The following is a 17,768-nucleotide window of genomic DNA, read 5'->3' as shown; positions in this document are numbered from 1 at the left end:
TTATGGTCGGAATGGGCGTGAACTGGACTGCATTGGTATGGGTTTGCTCTTTGTGCTCGTTAAAAAATTTCGCGTTTCATTTCATACCAACACAAAAAGAAATAAAATCAACAACAACAAGAAGCAAAAAACTCATGGCTGCCAAATGCGGTCTACTCACTCACAGACGTTAAGAGACAGAGAGAGAAAGAACGAGAAATGTATAGGAAGAAAAGGAGGTGAGACGCCGGTAAACTGGAAGTCACAGTACCAGTCATATGTTTGATGCGCTGTATGTGTGTGTTATAAGTGTGTTTGTACTCTCATAAAAAAAAACGGCTGACGAAATATGTACTTATGTATTCACTGTACTACAGTCTGAACAACATGCATATTTTTCCACAGAGTATTCCATTTCGAAAAAGGGGGGTCCTATGACTATGAGGAACAATAATAATGTGAAGAGTATGAAGAATGTGTGTGTTTGATAAGAAGACTACTTCATTTCTTGGATGGACAAAAAAAAAAAAAAAAAACACACACTCAGAAGCACATGTTTAACGAGATATCTTCTCTTACTACATTTAATAAAAATATTAAGCAAATAAATAAACACTTGCAATTTCAAGAAAGATAAGCTTTTCCAGAGAACAAACTATTAACTATTATCGTCGAAGCTCTTCGCGTTAATTCGATATCCTACACTGTAAGAATCTGACGACCAAATAAGGATAATTACCAGTTTAAACATCCTGAATTAATTCCAGAGCATTTATTTTTTCGTATTTTTATCCTAAATTTAAGATACAAACATTTTATTTAACTTCGCATGGTTATAATATTAAAGTTTTTTGGAAATACCATTGAAGCTTTTAAACGAAGAAGAACATTTTTTCACTTTTTAATTTGTAATTCCCAACTAGTTTTAGCGTTATAGATTTGGTATGGCAAAAAATATTGATGGAAAATATATTAATATACAATCTATACTTTTATACATTCTTTAATGAATCATTCTTATTCTTTTCAAAACTCTTCTATATTTAAAAAGTGTATTGCATATTAGTAACAAGTGTCGAATTGTCGGTGATTTTTTTTCGGCGAACTTCACTTTGATAAATTTTAATACAATATATTTCTTTTATATAAAAAGTGTATCTTTTATATCGGTGTTTATAAAAATACTTTTTTGGACTCTTTTTGTGATTATTTACACTCAAACAAATAGCGCTTGAAAGTTTTTTCTGGGCTTCTTTTTTTTTTGCCGAGTTTCATGCGTGGTTTGAGTGTGTATATGTGTGTGAGTTTGCATTTCCCGCTTGCATTTTCAGCATGAGTGCCCTTGCCGGAACCCTCCCCTCTAGAGTCGAGACCCTGCTCCCTCACCCGCACCCTTTGTTAAACTTAATTTTACGCCTTTTTTACAACTTGCAGGTTTATTGTATGTTTGTAAAAATTTATAGTACACAAAGCTCTCACCGCAAAGCGGGTCATTCATATGAACACACACACACGCAAAACCCACACGCATGTGTGTATCTGTGTGTGTATGTAAATATGCATCATCAGTATCATGGCTCAGCACTTTTACCATCATTTGCTATTTTGGGCACAACTCACCTGAAACTACGTTCGGAAATATCCTGAAGTTCATTGTCGATTAGCTTGAGTGTCTTTAGTCGTAGGCCCTGAAATGTTTCATCATCGACACTCTGCAGATGTGTGTTGGACATTTCGATATAGCGCACGCTGCTATGCATGAATTCTGTGAAAGAAAAAGAGCAGAGATGGAAATCAAGTTGGATATATTGGATGTACAACGGTCCTAACCGCCACAAAGTGATGGCCATAACAGTTTGCCCCGCCCAACACTCTGACCATTTCCTATTCCCCCTGCCAAAGTTGCCATCAGTTCATCATTCAAATTGATTTTAAACGGCATTTCGAAACGCTTCCCCATAAACGGGACGCATTCTGCTCTTCGGTCTCTAACGATGATGGCTTTTGTTTTGGCAGTTTTGATCGTCGGCGCGTTAAAGCAAATGGGTCATCAGCGAACCGCCAGACAATGGACTGACTAGAAGAACAACTTCCCCCCCCATTGGCCCAGGCATTTGATTTTTATGCGCGTTTTCCGTCAAGGCAAAGGACACATACCAAGAGCAATTTAGAAACGCCACTTTATATAGATTGGCATAGACAACAGGGGCGACATCCAAAATCGACATCGACATCTTGATGGAGTCAACAAGCAGCTCAAGAGCGGAACTCATTTGGACTGGACTAGAGGGGACAATTTATTAAATTTTTATCGAGGTTTATAAAAAATTTATTTAGCTAGTTGAACAAATACTTATTCGAGTAAACTCTCATGTGACTGTTGGCGTACTTCTGCGTAAGTTGGGACAAAAATTTCCAAAATATCCCAAAAAATATGCTATACATTTTGAATTTAAGCAAAGTCGGTAAACTAAAGAACAAAAAATGATTTTGAAAGTCTCAAATACTAAAAAGAAATGGAAAAAAATAAATAATATAAACGTTTGTATTAAGTCAAAGCCCTAAAATCAAGATAGTCTTACCAAATAGAAGGGCAACAAAGAAAAGCCAATTTTTCAACTTGATCAATTTGAGTTGATTAAGTAACCTAAATCTGTATTAAAGACTTTACAGAAAGATTTAATATGTAAATGAATAGTTAGATGAAGTGTAAAAGCAAAAGAAAATTACTTTTTATTGGTATTTCAACAAACAATCAAGTTTAACACCGTTTGCCGTGTAATTATATATATAGTTTTTTTTTTATTTTTGTTTTTTCTTTTCATTTTAACTGCCGTCGCACACATCATGTTGATATTTAATTATTTGGCCATTCAGTTTGAAATTGCATTTGTGTGGGTTCGTCTTTTGCATGATTTTATTTTTAAATCGTTCATGGCCAAATCAATCCCAACAATTCATTCTAACTAAAGCTTTTCACTTTGACTTTTCCGCGACACGCAGAGCAAATGTATCCATGAGATACAGATACGAGCCACATGCATATTGTATTTGTCCATTTGTGTTTATGTGGCAGGCGGTAGGCAGACAAAAACAGGCTGCTAACTAAAAATATATATATCCCAACACCGCCAACAAAGCCTTACCCAAGCCCCAGCAAACAAAAACCGAACCCGAAAAAAGAATAGTAGGAATGACAATTCGGAAGGAAACAAAAAATACCAAAAACGAAAAAAGAAAAACAAAAACCAAAAATGACGTGAAAAATAGAAGAAATTTTTCAATTAAAAGCGAAAAGTGCATTTTCATGTTGCACGTCAGTTTCGCTCTGCCGCAGCACTTTTTTTTTTTTTTGCCGCCTCCAAAAACAAGGAGGTGCCACGCCACTCGAACGAAAATGTGTGTTGTATCCTGTTGTATCTATAAAAGACAGAGAGAAAGAGAGTGAGCAGTCGGGGTGGCATTCTTAAGGTAAGGTCAGGCCATAATTTAAGTTGACAACCATGACATGGAAATTCCCTTTGGACAGCAGCCATCCTTATAATCAGGCTAAAACACATGGTCATATCTGACTGTGTGTATGTGAGTGAGTGTGTTTGTGTGAGAGAATGTGGGGGGGTTTATTTTTCTATATGTATGTACATACATATGTGCCATGAGTTCCAATTCCAGGCAAAAACCCGCCTTGGGTAACCTATTCCTTTGAGAGCTTAGGGCTCAGTGTATTCCAAGGACTACTTCTGGTTCTTGTTTAATTAACACATGCTCAACGAATCGTAATTTAATTGCTGCGTTGATGTTTCCCTCGGGCGATTCTCGAGTCACTGCAATTGAAGGACATTACAAAATGGGGAACGTTGAGCAAGACCAAAAACCTGAGCAAAAGAAGTGTCAAAAAAAAAAATACCATTTTGAGGCTGACAGAGTTTTTCATTAATTTTCGCTCTGACAGATTTTTAAATCTTTGAACCCTTTGGGATTTTTACAGGATTGCGAACTAATTGTTGGAAGTGAAATGAAGGCAAGTTAAGTGCAAGTGCAAAAGAAAAATCGATTTCCTCACGATAAAGTAAGAAAACAAAAAGTAAAGGATTAAATTTTAGTGTATGTATGTATGTAATTCAAAAGCAACTTTAGTTAATGATAGGAATTTCAATTTACTTGTTTTAAAAAAATATAAACCAATGCTCTATGTGAGAATGAAATGTTTTATTATATTTTGCAATTCATTCTAGTTCAATCCTATTTCAAACTCCATGTTCATCGTTTGTGAACATGTTTTTTATTGATAAAGAGTTAGGCCCGTATCTAACAATAGCGACGGCTAATTGGTAAAGTCAATGGCAGGAACTACATGAATGCAGTGTGTAGAAATGCAGAAGCATTTCAATTGTTAGTGCCTTTCACTTTGCCACTCAGGGATAAGTACAATATAAGCCAAAGGCGCTGATTGTTTTACGTAAAACATGGAGAATTCCAAGCAGCAGGTACATACATCGCTCCCACCAGAAGGAAATAATGTTCAAAAGATGCGGATAAAATGTACGCGATACACTCTAATAGTATAGAAAGTAAGTACATTAATAAAGACGATGGTAAACAATTATAATATGGAAGTTAATACCAGAAGAGAGATAACATTATGAATAAGTTAATTCAATTCAATATTCCATCTGAAATTGTGATTATGATAATATATGTATGTAGCTAGGTAAATGCAGCAAGTGAGTATATCATAATGTTGGAATGCTATTCCCTGCCCCTTCCACCCACCACATAATTCAACTATGAACCTTGCGGCTGTGCATATGTATATATGTATACATAAATATCAGACCCCAAGTAACTTCTACAATAACAAACAGTTGTATATATATATATATACACACACACAGAGAACAGCTTACATCTTAATTACATATCGCATATTAATACAATATTAATCATACGCCCTGTTGACACGCGTGCTTTGACCAAAGAAGGAACGTGTCCACTGGCCAGCCAGAGTCAACTGTAATATATAAACTATATGCGTATGTGTATGTGTGTGTGTGCATATCTAAGATGTGTGTGTGTGTGTTTATTTGTGTGGGTTTCTGCTGCTACTGCTGCTGTTTTGTTATAAGTGTACAAACCAACACAACATATGGCGTTAATAAACTTCTAGCCATTGCCCCCGCAGCCCTATAATAGAGGTGGCAGAAGGCAACACAGTGGGTCACAAACACTGGAAATAAAGTAGAAGTTACTCCTCCTATAGCCCCACATTGTCCATTGTACGTTGTTGGTTTGACTATTTTATGGCCTCAAGTCAATTCTCTGACAAATGCCAAGCATATTTATTTATTTACTCTTCGTTAGCTCTCCCTTCGTCTGCTTATTCTAGCGAGCCATCATTTCACTCCTTGCTGTCGTTTTGCGTCACTTTCCAAGTGTTTATTCAACTTGGCCAACATGCCAAGCAAAAAAAACACAAAAAAAAGTCTATATAAACAATATCAACAAGATGGAGGGGCAGGGAGCGAACAACAGTAAAAGTTAGACGAAGATGGACACAGGCATGCCAAGATGCTAAATTAACTTTGCTCGGCTTTATATAAATAGACCAAACCAGCACATAAAATTGCAAAAATTTACACAAATATATGTAAATGTAAATATTCATATGTATATGAAAATTCTCGCATATAAAAAAAGCTCTAGGCAAACTTTACACAACAAAAAAAAAATAGCAACACAATATTAATATTTACTTTTGTGTATTAATTAAATTCAATTATTTATCCATTATCAAAAAACAAAGCGAAAAAAAATACATTTGTTCAATATGAATTTCATGACAAATAAACAATTAAATCAAATATGTCTAAAATACATAATAAATCAATTTAAGCGTGCGAAATTACTAAAGTTTTTAAAATTTAAATTATAAATTTTAAAGTTCCTGAATAAGGTTATAAAGAAAAAATTCAACGCGCTTCGGTTATTAAAATCGGTTTGCAAAATACAAACAACTTTTGTATAGCTGGAATAATATAAGTAGCGAAAGAAGAACATAACTTTAGTATTATAAATACATATACAAATACTAAAAACCCCTATAAAAACTAAATAATAAAGAATTCTATTTCTAAGTCAGTCTGCAAAACCAATAAAATACTGAAAAATATTTTACTGCTAATTGTATTGCTGAAACCAATTCATTTTATTTCAACACTATGCCATTTAAACAATCGACATTCTTTTATTTTTAAAATATATATGTATATATGTATGTATGTATATAAATATTCAAAGAAATGTCAACTTGAATGCAGAAATTTATATTTTCAATTTTCTTGACGACACAACGCACAACGAGATTGCATTGAAGGAATGTTGCAGTCGGCAAACTTTTGGCAATTAGCAATTCTAATGTGCAAACAGAGCGACAAAGATGGCGAGACACATAAAAAGAGAGAGACAGAGACAAGAGAGAGAGAGAGACTGCGAGAGAGGGACGAAAAAACACTTTGCTTGACAGGCTGGCTAATTGCGTGCCACTCTACCCTGCATGGCTCCATCACCACCTCTTCTTCTGTCCAAAGCTTGTCCAGCTCTGTCAGCATGTGGTTCTGAATCGAAATGCAACCAACGTGTACTATACGCAAAAATACACAAAAATATGCAAGAGGGATGAGTGAAGAGGGAGGAGGCATCTCCAGGGATGCCAAACGACAACTTAAAAAAATTCATTAAAAATTCCCCAAAAATTGTACACACACATACACATACACAAGCAGCACATATGTCTGTATGGAAAACTGACAGAAAAACGTATGCATCATTCTGTTTCTATTTCTACATCTCACTTTGTGTGTGTGTGCGTGCTAAATTTAAACTTAAAATTTCTATTGTAAAAATCCAAGTCAAAAAATGTGCAATTTAGATTTATTTTGAATGTTTTCACGTCCATTTCTCTCTCCATTTTGAACATTTTCACGCTTGCTCAGCAAGAGGCCTGTTGAGAGGAGGGCGGGCCAGCAACATTCTTCGTTCGATTCATTCGTTGGCAATTTTCATGCCGAAACAATTTTCCCAACGACGAGGAGGACAACGATGGCCGTTTTGCAGCACACATGCCGCACGTTTCCTGTGTCCTGCCATCCTGTTTCTCCTTTTCCTTTCTTTTTTTGTTTATAACACTCTTGTCGATTGGGTATAGTTCGTTTGATTAAAAGTTGGTAGCCAGTAAATGGATAAGCCCTGAAGATAGATTCTTTTTGGCTGTGCTCCTATAAATTTAACATCCAGTTTTTAAGTTTTCTTAATGCCATAAAATTATAAAGTTTGGTAGACATAAAACCTCTTGACTTGGCCAAATTATTTAACTACAAGCTAAAGGCTTTAAAATTCTATTATAAGTTCTAGTTCTATAAGTTAGTTTATTGTATTGCCACTATTGGACACCTAAAGGCTTATTAATTCTTAAGAAAAAAATTGATAAAGGGTATTTAAGATTCGCATTGATCAAAAGAATTCTCCCACTTTGTTTTTGTTGGTTGACTGCTGCTGCAGGACACAAACTATATGGATATAAATGAATTCAGCTCGACTACCAACCCATACATCCTATTACACTGCCTTTAGTGCCTTTCCTGAATGCTTGGGCAAAACAATAACTTTTCAGCTGACGTAATCTTCATCAACACACACATACAGTCACACATGAACATTCACACACACACACACAAACACAAACTCACTATTATTAGAGACTTCAGGACTTTTGCTGTGGTAAAGAAGAAGGTAGCCTTTAGGCTGTTGCTTAGCTAAATAATAGGAAATTGTTAGAGAATTTCATATATCTACGTATAATACATATCATTCTAAGTGACTTTCTTATCGTAATATTGAAAGCTGCAAATTTAAAGCAAATTAATGTTGATTTAAAACTTTGAACAGATAAATATCTTAAATTGCAAATTAAGCTAAACATCTAAAAAGTAGAACTTGGCCTTAGGAAACAAAATTTAATTTTAAGAAACAAATTAAACAATGTTTTTTTCCAATAGAAACAATAGTCACAACTTGTACTTAAAGTGAGCTATTAATTAGTTCCAAGTCAATTAAAATAATACAAAAAATATGCGTTATCAGTATATATATAATAGGACCTGCTGGCAATATGCCCGACTAAAATTAATTCTAGTTTTGTCATTAATAGAATATTTTTTGGCCGTAGCTTCGAACGACTTGACTAAAGAAAGTTAAAACTATGTAAATTTAGTTTTTGTCTGTATGATGTCTTCGCATGAGAATAATGTTTGATTCCATGGAGCTAAATCTATTTAAATTACCTATTCGCATGAAATACAAACAGCTAATAGCCGAATTAGCATTTAATTTTTGCACAAAGTGATTAAACCTGCTAGTTATATACTTAAGCTCTTGTCAATAAACTCGATCTAAATCTAAAATTTTCATCACTTTGTCAAATAGAAACAGTTACCAAAATGTTAGCCAACTCTTCACAGATGTGATCAGCTTTTTCGAATTGAGTAATGGCAGCATTCATCAGAAAGCCAATAAAAATTCTCATGATGCAAAACTTTGTAAGACATATTAGTTTTTGTTTGTGTTTTTTTTTTCATTTTTGGACAGCCAATGCAGATGCAATTTAAAAATTTTCCAAAAAGAAAATCGGTGGATAAATTACCAATGCGGAAGAGCCACAAACCGAAATGGGGGAGAAGGGAACCCAAAAATAAGAAGAGCCAACAGCAACTTCAAAAAAAGCCAAGTCAAAGTTTTCAATAGTAGCTGCCTCTCCTATATCTCAGTGACTTTCTCTCTGCCCCAGTCTATCTATCTGCATATCCTTCCTTGTTGTCATCTCACTCTCTCTTTCTCTCTATCTCTGTCTTTCTCTTTCTCTCTACATTTGTGTTGCCTGCCGATGTCTGGCCAATTTTTGTGTTTGCCAGTCAACAACTTTGTTTATTATTTTGTGTTATTTTTTTGTTCTTCCTGGTTTTTGGGTTTTTTTTTTTGCATTTTTCAACTTTATGCGGTAACTTTCAAAGGCGGCAGTGGGCGTGTCAGCCGGTTGTTTTTGCTGTTGTTGTCGTTGTTTTCATTTTGCAATGGTAATATTTTCGGCACGAGAACCAAGCCACAGCCCAAGCAATGGGAATGAAAATGGAAATGGAAAATGACAATGGAGCACAAAACTTGCCATTCATTACTTAAAAACTACAAAATTAGCGTGGAATTTGCCACAGCAATCGTTAAAAACTTTCTGGGGATGAGTAGGGGAATGCAACAAAGCGATGGGTCGGTGCGGGAAAGGAAGTGAAAAAACTTTATTTTTACAACTAATTGGCAAACTTAAATATAAGATTTAATTTTGTTGTGGGTAGAGCCCGAGGACAGGGACACAAAACCACACAAAAGCCGTTTGAGTCTTCATTAAAAATGAAGTAAAATCAAATGACAATGTTTGGACTATTCAAATACCCTGCAGAAAGATAATTAAAGCCAATTCAACACTGAACTAATACCCATAAATTCGATTCATTATTTTTTTTAACAAGTTTTCTTTTTTGAAAGAAATCTAGAAAAAGTGCTAAGCTTTCAAAAGTAAGTAAACTTTTTTTTTTCATGAGTTGAGGATGTATCCTCCTGATGATTTAAGTATACCTTGTTATCGCATGTTTTACAGGGTGTAATTAATTTTTTTTTCTTTTGGTTTTTGTTGCCAAGGGGAAAAAGTTGTCATTTTCGGTTTCATGTTTCGTTTCGGTTCAGCACAGTTCAGTTTTGGTGCGGAGCGTTTGCTCGACTTTCAATTTATGACCACCAACTGACGATGAAAATATTTGCCACATAAATAAACGTGCGACAAGTTGCCTAGGACATATTGACAAGGAGGAATGGAATGGGAGAGCTAAGGGAAAGAGGGTAGATAAAAAGGTTGTGGAAGCGGATGGAGCTGTCGCTTACCTGGAAACTTATACAACGCCACCTCGTTGCAATTAATCTCAATCAGCGTGCTTGTCTCGTTGGGCAACCCGGCACACTGGCACATCGAGTTCAATGGACAAGCATAGAGCACATCCTGCTGTTGAGAGCCCAATAAGGCTGCAGATCCTCGGCCAACTGCTGGCAATGGCGGTGGACCACGTGCCAATATACGGGCCTGGGTATTTCGACGTAGCCTTTGACCACTACCACCACCTTGTCGGCCACCATGCCCATCTTCATCACTGTCACGACCACCTCCGCCTCCGCCTCCACCATCAAATTGCCAACAGTGGGTTGAGCTGACCAGGCACCAGGATATCAACACTAGATACAGGTGCATGCTGCAAATAGACAACATAGAAAGCATGAGAAAGGTGGAAAAAAATAAAAATAAAAAACTGGAGAGTAAGTGTGACAGGGAATGAAAAGAAAATTGAGATGGTAAAATCCCAAAAAGAAATCCATTAAAACATTTACTGGCTTAGGTATAGGAGACACCGTTTTGCCTTCACTTGGAATTTGTTTATTTGCTGCTGCTTTGCATAAATCACACGTTAGAAAGCAAATGAAATGGCATAAAATTAACGTTAGCACACACGCATCATACATACAAAGTCACCCAGCCCCATCCTCCTTTACAGTGGTCGCAAAATACTCTTAAGTAAATTAATTTTATCTAAAGCCTGTGATTAAGAGCCACGTAAGCAACTCTATGCAATAATCTGAGGATTCGTGTTGTCACTGGTCAATGTCGAGATAAACAAATGTAGATAGAAAAGCAAGTTTTTAATTAATTTTTAACTAACAATGACAATTGGCATTACCTGATTTCTAGCAATTAGTGTGGCCAACTAAATATACCAACTTTACCTTATGAATGTTGACTCATGGGTGGTTAAAGGTCAGCTTCAGTTCTTTACAAACTTTAGTTTTTCTTAGCATAGTTTTAAACGTAAATTACTCTTAAGCAAATGAACGGTGTAATAGATTTGCTATATTTAGAGCAATATATATGGTACAGATTTCCCTCACCATCAAACCAACATTCTATACCATTTTAGGCCGTTTTTGATCATTATTAGCTTTACTTTTTGTGATTATTCTTCTGCGGGCCGTTAGCCTCGATGCATCAGCCTACGTATACGTAATATTTGGTTCTTACTATTCCCGTTATCAGTTTCTATGCACAACAAGAACGACTGTTTTATGAAAATGTAAAATATAAATATTAGTATAGAACAAGTATGGAATATTTCAAAGTCTATACAGGATTGTATGTATGTAAATTAAGAAATATCTTTGAATTTTTATCCAACTTTCAATAAAGTGAAAAAAATTTTAAATCTCAAAGCCGTCGAATATTTTTAATTGGAAAACTTTGCCTTTTAAATCGTAGTTAAGGCCTTTCCTAACTTAATCAATGGCTACCCACCCAGTCTAGAAGTTTGTTTTATACTAAGGAATTTAAATTATTAAATTTTTAGGATTTTAATTACTGAAATTTCACTGTGTATATGAAAGCTTATTACCAAGGTATTGAGGCTTAAGTTACCTTCTGCTTCAACATCATTGTCGCGCGAGTGTGTGTGTGTGTGTGTGTGTGAGTGAGGGAGAAGTGAATTTTCGGCCTAAAAGCCTGCGACAACTCATGCAAATGAGTCGCAGTCACACACACTCACTCACAGTGGCACTTTCTCAAACAATTCTCTGCTCACACACATGGCCATGCCTAACCTTTAAAAAAAAATACTGTTCAGCCACAGCACGTAAAGCTGCCAGGTAGGTGAAGGTGGAGGACGCTCAAAAAGACTGACTTTTCCTTTACAGCACATAGAGAAATGTGGCATATAAAACATGTTTCATGTACGCTAGATGTGTGATGTTTATTTGACACGCCAAAGTATATAATAACAAATAAAAACTTTGGCATACCTAGACGTCGGCGTTGCTGATGAGAATGAGAGCGAGAAGGGGGAAAGGACGATGATGACTACAAATGCGACAAGGACGCCGACGACGACGAGTACGGCCCATTAGCACGATTGTTGAGCTTTAAGACTCCCGGTGGTTTAGATTGTGGGGGATACCTGTGCACATTACGACCTCCCATAAAACTAGAGCCACACAAAAAGAAAAAAAAATGTAAAGGATAAAATGTATAAAAAAATAAAAAAAAGTCAAACTCAAAGAAAAGTAAGGCACGGCTTTCATTCACTCTCTTTTCGACTCACTCCCTCGCACTTGTCCTCAACTTATTTAAGTTGGCTCAGAAGTTTTTGGGATAAGTAAAATATATGTTATATATATTAATAAAATATGGCTATATACCATGGTTTCGATAACAGTAAAAGAGGATTAACTTTGGCTGGCTGGAAACGGTGACTAAACTAAAAGTAAGGCGGCTACTTTTGGCAGTGTTAAAAAGTGTGAGAGTCAAGTATTTAACTTTGAAATGCCAAAATTGTTCACATTAAAGTTTTTAATTTTTAGTGTGACCAAAGTAAGTCAGTGGTTTTAAGTAATTCCAAAACAAATCAGCCCTGGACATATGTCAAATAGTAAACTGTCTTTGACAATATTATTTTTCTTTTACTGGAAGCAAGAAATCAAATCATTTCATCATGTCGAATGATAATAATCAATGGAAACCTGCAGGCAGATTTGATAGAAATATTATGAATCTTAGTTTGGGTAAGCAAATTTGAAAGAAATTTGAATTTTCTATTTAAGCCAATAATTGCATATAGACGAGTACTCTGATCGCTATGTGACCCCACCGGCAGGCAGGGGCAATGGGTTCAAGGCCCAAAATAGACGTCACTACCATCGTACACATTATTTTAGTCCTGGGTATTTCAACAGGCGTCCATCCCGTCAATCTGCTCCAACACCATCGACCTTATCTCAGGAAAATTGTGCTGATGTAGACGTAGAACAGGAACCCAAGGTGGATCATTGCGCCCCAACTGCAGAAGAGCCACAAGAATCGATTGGAAAATAATTTCTACACTTGGACTAGAATGGATGCTTTTCATAATGTTGGCATTTTAATAAATTTCTCTCATATTCATAAATCTCATTCGCTGTGCCAAATTTCATGCTGTTTTCTTAATCTTTAGCTGTCATATGCCATATGACGAGTGAGACGTGGCAAAAAAAAAGCAATCTTCAGGTTCAATTACCGCCCAGCACTTTTACTGATTGTTTTTCATTATGTTGATGGTGACAAATCGAAGTCTTTGACCATGTAAAACAAATGATACATCACACAGTCGACTTGCCCTGGCCACGTTCTGTATTTTTATCAACCTTTATGCACCTTCCTTCCACATGTACACACATACAAAGTCACAGTCAGGGACAGAAAGTCAGTCAAGTTGGGATGTTGGTCGACAGATGAACAAGAGGAAGAAAATAACGAAACGAAACAAAAACAACAAAAACGACAACAGAAAAAAAACAGAAGATAAATATGTCGTAAAAGTTTTTTATTTGCGTTTTATTTTTGATACAGCAAATGACTAACTTGTTGGCTGACAGACAGGCAAACCGACATCGCCTAGAGCCAATGGAAGAAGGGCATGGGCATTATGGCAAATGGTGAAGAGACCGATGTCTGTCACGCACACAAGACCCAAATGCGGGTAGCAAGAGGTAAAACGGGCAGTTGGTGTTACCACTGGCCCTCAAACTGAGGTACCATATAATTTGTTTGTTTCTCTTTTTTGTTAACAACAAAGTAATTGTGAACAAAAAATGTATTTAAGGTCACACAGATACGCCAACTCGTTAATGGGTAACTATATTTTATTATTATAAAATAATGACTTGGGGCAATAGTTTTCATCATTTCAACATTTTGTGTTAGATGCGGTGTTGAGAATTTTTATTTTTTCTCGTATTTAAAAGGCTAATTAACATATTTAAAAAAATATATAATTTATATATTCATAAATAAGAATGCTCAAATCCCAATATAGCAAAAAAGAAGTTTTTTTTTTAATATATTTCAAAATTTGTTTTGTATATCGGACGAGTAGTTAGCAATTGAGAAATAGACCAAGTAAGTTCCAAAATAATAGTAATAACCAAATATTTTCTAAAAACCAAGAAAATTTTCTTATTTTTGCAACGTTACTGATAACTCAAAAAGGTGTTGTATACAATATGTATGAAATATAAACTGTTTTCCCCCTCTTAGAAGAAGTTTACATATTGAGAAAATGTTGCTTATCCTTCAAGATAAGCAAAATACCTTTTTTCCATTTTAGTGTATTGTAAAAAGGCAAAATACAATACAATGCCCGTCCAATGCCCTTGTCTTTCTTCATACTTTTCTCGCTCTCATCATTGCGCCAGCATTAAGAGGGAAAAAGATTGCTACGAAAAGGTCAACAACAGGCAGTGGCGACCACAAGTTTTTATTACGCATATAATGCCAGCGATTTGCCAGCAAAGAAGTTGGCTCGGATATGGTTTGGGTGAAGTTGTTCCAGTGTTTTTATACTTTTAATTTTTTATGCCGGTGACACAGTGACATGAAATGTCAACGAGCTGCAAAAACAAACAGCAGTAGAAGCAGCAGCAACAAAACCAGTAGCCGTCTACCCAAAAGTCCTGGACTGAAGTCCTGCCAGCCAGCATAAATATGATGAACGTCCGTTGGGGATGTCGACTGTTACTAGTTGCCTGACGCAAAACACCAGTGGCAGAATTCTCCTGCTTCTGCTTCTGTTTCTGCTTCGAGTGCTTCTCTACTTCTGGAGCAAAAAGAGAAAAATTGTGGAAAAACGTAGCATACATTTGGGAGCCGTTGGCTGAGCTCTCCCGCTTCTGGCTCTCTCCCTCTCTCTCTGGCTCTTTCTCTTCTGGTTGTGTCGAAAATTTGCGAGTTTGTGCGATAATAACATATGTAAGTTGCTTCCCTGCTTGCGTGTGAATATTCGAGTCTATGGCATGGGCAGGGTCTTAAATTTAGCCCATAAGCTGCCAAGCAAAGAAAAACGAACTGTGGGGTTATATAATATTTTAAAGCCGCCGCTCAGACCGAGATCAGAACTTTAAATGAACTTAGCGCAAAACTCTGGCCGTAATATATATTTAGCGCAGTCAAACATGAAAAAGGAGATGGATCAGTGTGTGCGTGTGTGGAAGTGTGTGTGTGTGTGCCTGGATGTAGGCGTAAAGTGAGTGGGTTACTTACAGGATACATTTGAGTTAATCGCCAGCAAGTCAATTAACAATGTGCAAAGTTCACGTAAATTGTTTACCCTTGTGGTTAGACTAGAGGGAAACTAAAATTCATTTTTTTTGTATTTATATGCAAGCAGTTTGTTTGTCCTACAATTGATAATAACGCTGAGCTATTTTTAGTTTTCACCCAATTTGTGGTTTTTTTGATCAAATTTTGAAGTGTTGATTTGATAGTTGAACTAATTTAAATATGAGAAAAGCGAAATGAACAATTAATTTAATATTCCACAATTCAACCGCAAACCAAATAAATTGCATAATCCTTTAATTCAAAAAAGGTGACCGGATGCCGCTTACACAAACAAATAATATAATTGTTTCAAATGAGTGAACTATACATGTATGTATGTACATATGTGTATGTACAATGCAAATCTATCTCTATATAAAGTGCATTTTGAATAAGACAGCTATTTGACGTCATATTAATTGTTGTTGGGGAAGTGTTCTTTTTAGTTTTTCTGATAATTAAATTTGATTTGCGCCTTTCTCAACGCTAAACGGATCAAAGTCGATATACCGGACAGAAAAAGGACCTTAAGAATTTTTATTGTTAGTTTTTGTTCGAGTAAAAATTACCAACCAAAACAAAAAATTTTATACTATTATTGCGACCTAAATAATTCTCCTAAACTTTCGTAGGTGTAGGTCTAAAAAGATTTTTTGACACTCTAATAATCTTTATTTTAAGGCTTGTTGTATTTCACAACTACTTTAGGCGTGAAAGTAGTAACAATTTTATAGTTTACAAAATCTTATTCTAAAAGAACAAGTCTGCAGTTTTCGAAATATAGTTATAATGACAATTTGATCATCTTTGTTTGCTCCGAAAAGTGGCCTCGAGTCATTCATTAAAGAGTGTATAAAATTGATATAATTAACACGCTTAAACTAATAGGTTACCAGTTGCCAGAAATTGTAAAAAATAGTGATAATTACAATAATATTTAAAAACAAGTAATCCTAGTCGTATCTGAAACTGGCTTAATTTGAAGTTAAAAATATTTAACATTTCCACTTTTATCCTTATGAAGTTGGGTTCTTAGCTTTCTAAGAACCATTTTCAAGTACTACAGTCGTTTTAATTTCTCTTTTTCATTTTTAAATTTCACTTTGAACTCTTTCAATTTGCAATCAGCTGCCACTTATCATTCACATATGCAAAAAAAGAAAGAAATAATCAAGTGAAAATAGCACACAAAGAAAACTATTTATCTTCTTGGCATTTCTTTGCACTCCATTGGGATGCTTATGGAACCATTAGCGGAATGGCTAACTTGTAGATACATTCATCTTGGGAACGGCTTTAAAACCTTAACCCCTCTAACATCAACCACCCACTCTAAACGTGAGAGATTCAAACAAGCATATGAATTCCAATGCATGGCATAAATCACTGGCAACACTCTCAGTTCATTCAAGTGTCGTTTATCGTTTTTGCTATTTTGGCAAACGCCTTACGTGAACTGCTTCGTTTTCGCATTGGTCATAAATATGCCAATTTGGCAGCGAATACGAAACTTTAACCCTTACGTCTGTAACCAGGTGAAGAAGGTGAAGCCAAGAAATTCAAACTTCACTTGTCGCTCGCTTGGCAATCAGCTTCGTTTGTCGGTCCGTCACTTAGTCGAAGGCGAGTCAACGAGTCAGCATACTGAACAATAAAAATAAAATTTATTGCACAAAGTTTATGGGAAAGCAATAAATGTATCTTTTCTTCTGTTTTTGGTTTTTTTTTTGTTGTTGTTGTTGTCAGAGTATCCTTAACCATAAATATGCACCCATTCGCACCTAAGAGGGGGTTATGGCCACATGTGGTGCTCCTGCTGCTTATATTGTACATATACATAGTTGCCTGCTGCTAAAATTATTATGTTGTTGGCTCCCATGACGGGTAGTCTTACCCACCTACATCCCCTCTCTGCCTTCAATCAGTGCTTTTTTTTTGGGGGGGGGATAGAGCGACGAACCCTTGATTCGAAATCCCATAAAGTTGTCGAGTTGGCGTTACTGTTGCTGTGATAGTTACCGTTTATATGGCTGGCAATTGCCGCATCATTAATCTTACTCACGGAAACGGCGCTTAGGTCAAAGTTTTTGAGTTTGGGTAATTTATCTTCGAGTTGCCGCAATTATGTGCCAAGGGAAAAACGAAAAATTCCCAAAAAAAAAAAAAAAAAACAAAAAGCAAAAAATCCGGTACAACTTGCCACCCGCACCTGAACTTGAAATGCTGATGGCAGACTTTCATCAGCGAAACCAAAAAAGGGAAGAAGAAAACAAAATTCTCACCGCTTCTTTGACGTCTTTTCGCGCTGGTTGTAATAATTATTTTGCCTTAATAATTTAGCAGCAATTTCGCGCCCAAGGCACTAAAATTAAATTGAACTGTTTACAAACACATGAATTGCTTATGAACAATGCGACGCCAAACTATGCATAGACCGCAAAATGGTTGGCGATGTGAGTTGGTATGCGTGTGAGCCGGGTCGAAGAGGCGTGGCATAAGGCAGCAATTTGTTTGAGGTGAA

General features: G+C 35.9%; 2 protein-coding genes across 4 annotated transcripts in view; one reads left to right on the top strand and one right to left on the bottom strand.

Moving 5' to 3' along the window:
* The window catches only part of LOC6643477 (chaoptin), a 47,226-nt gene that overhangs the window by 9,569 nt on the left and 19,889 nt on the right, over nt 1-17,768 (bottom strand). Inside the window, exons 2-3 of one of the 3 annotated variants that reach the window (XM_023176473.2) lie at nt 9,964-10,325; nt 1,600-1,744 (exon numbers count right to left, since the gene is read on the bottom strand). In XM_023176473.2, coding sequence (XP_023032241.1) covers nt 1,600-1,744; nt 9,964-10,324 — 506 coding nt within the window. In that variant the 5' untranslated portion in view covers nt 10,325. Of the gene's footprint in view, nt 1-1,599; nt 1,745-9,963; nt 10,427-17,768 lie in introns of those variants that run through there. The other 2 variants (XM_047010976.1, XM_047010975.1) reach the window with 2 other exon arrangements.
* Nucleotides 12,517-13,063, top strand: LOC124460364. Its single transcript, XM_047010977.1, has 2 exons — nt 12,517-12,675; nt 12,732-13,063. The coding sequence occupies exons 1-2, from the start codon at nt 12,606-12,608 to the stop codon at nt 12,983-12,985; spliced, it is 324 nt and encodes a 107-aa protein (XP_046866933.1). The 5' UTR covers nt 12,517-12,605; the 3' UTR covers nt 12,986-13,063.

The sequence above is a fragment of the Drosophila willistoni genome (genome assembly GCF_018902025.1).
Source record: "Drosophila willistoni isolate 14030-0811.24 chromosome 2R unlocalized genomic scaffold, UCI_dwil_1.1 Seg200, whole genome shotgun sequence".
Lineage (NCBI taxonomy): Eukaryota > Metazoa > Arthropoda > Insecta > Diptera > Drosophilidae > Drosophila > Drosophila willistoni.
Note: the sequence above shows the minus strand (reverse complement) of the source record. Positions and strands in the feature narration are given on the sequence as shown.

Excerpts from the sequence above, each read along its gene's own strand:
- LOC124460364 (XM_047010977.1), top strand. The coding sequence starts at position 12,606 with ATGTCGAATGATAATAATCAATGGAAACCTGCAGGCAGATTTGATAGA. Across the intron at positions 12,676-12,731 it reads TATTATGAATCTTAGTTTGG|ACGAGTACTCTGATCGCTAT; the intron begins GTAAGCAAATTT and ends AATTGCATATAG.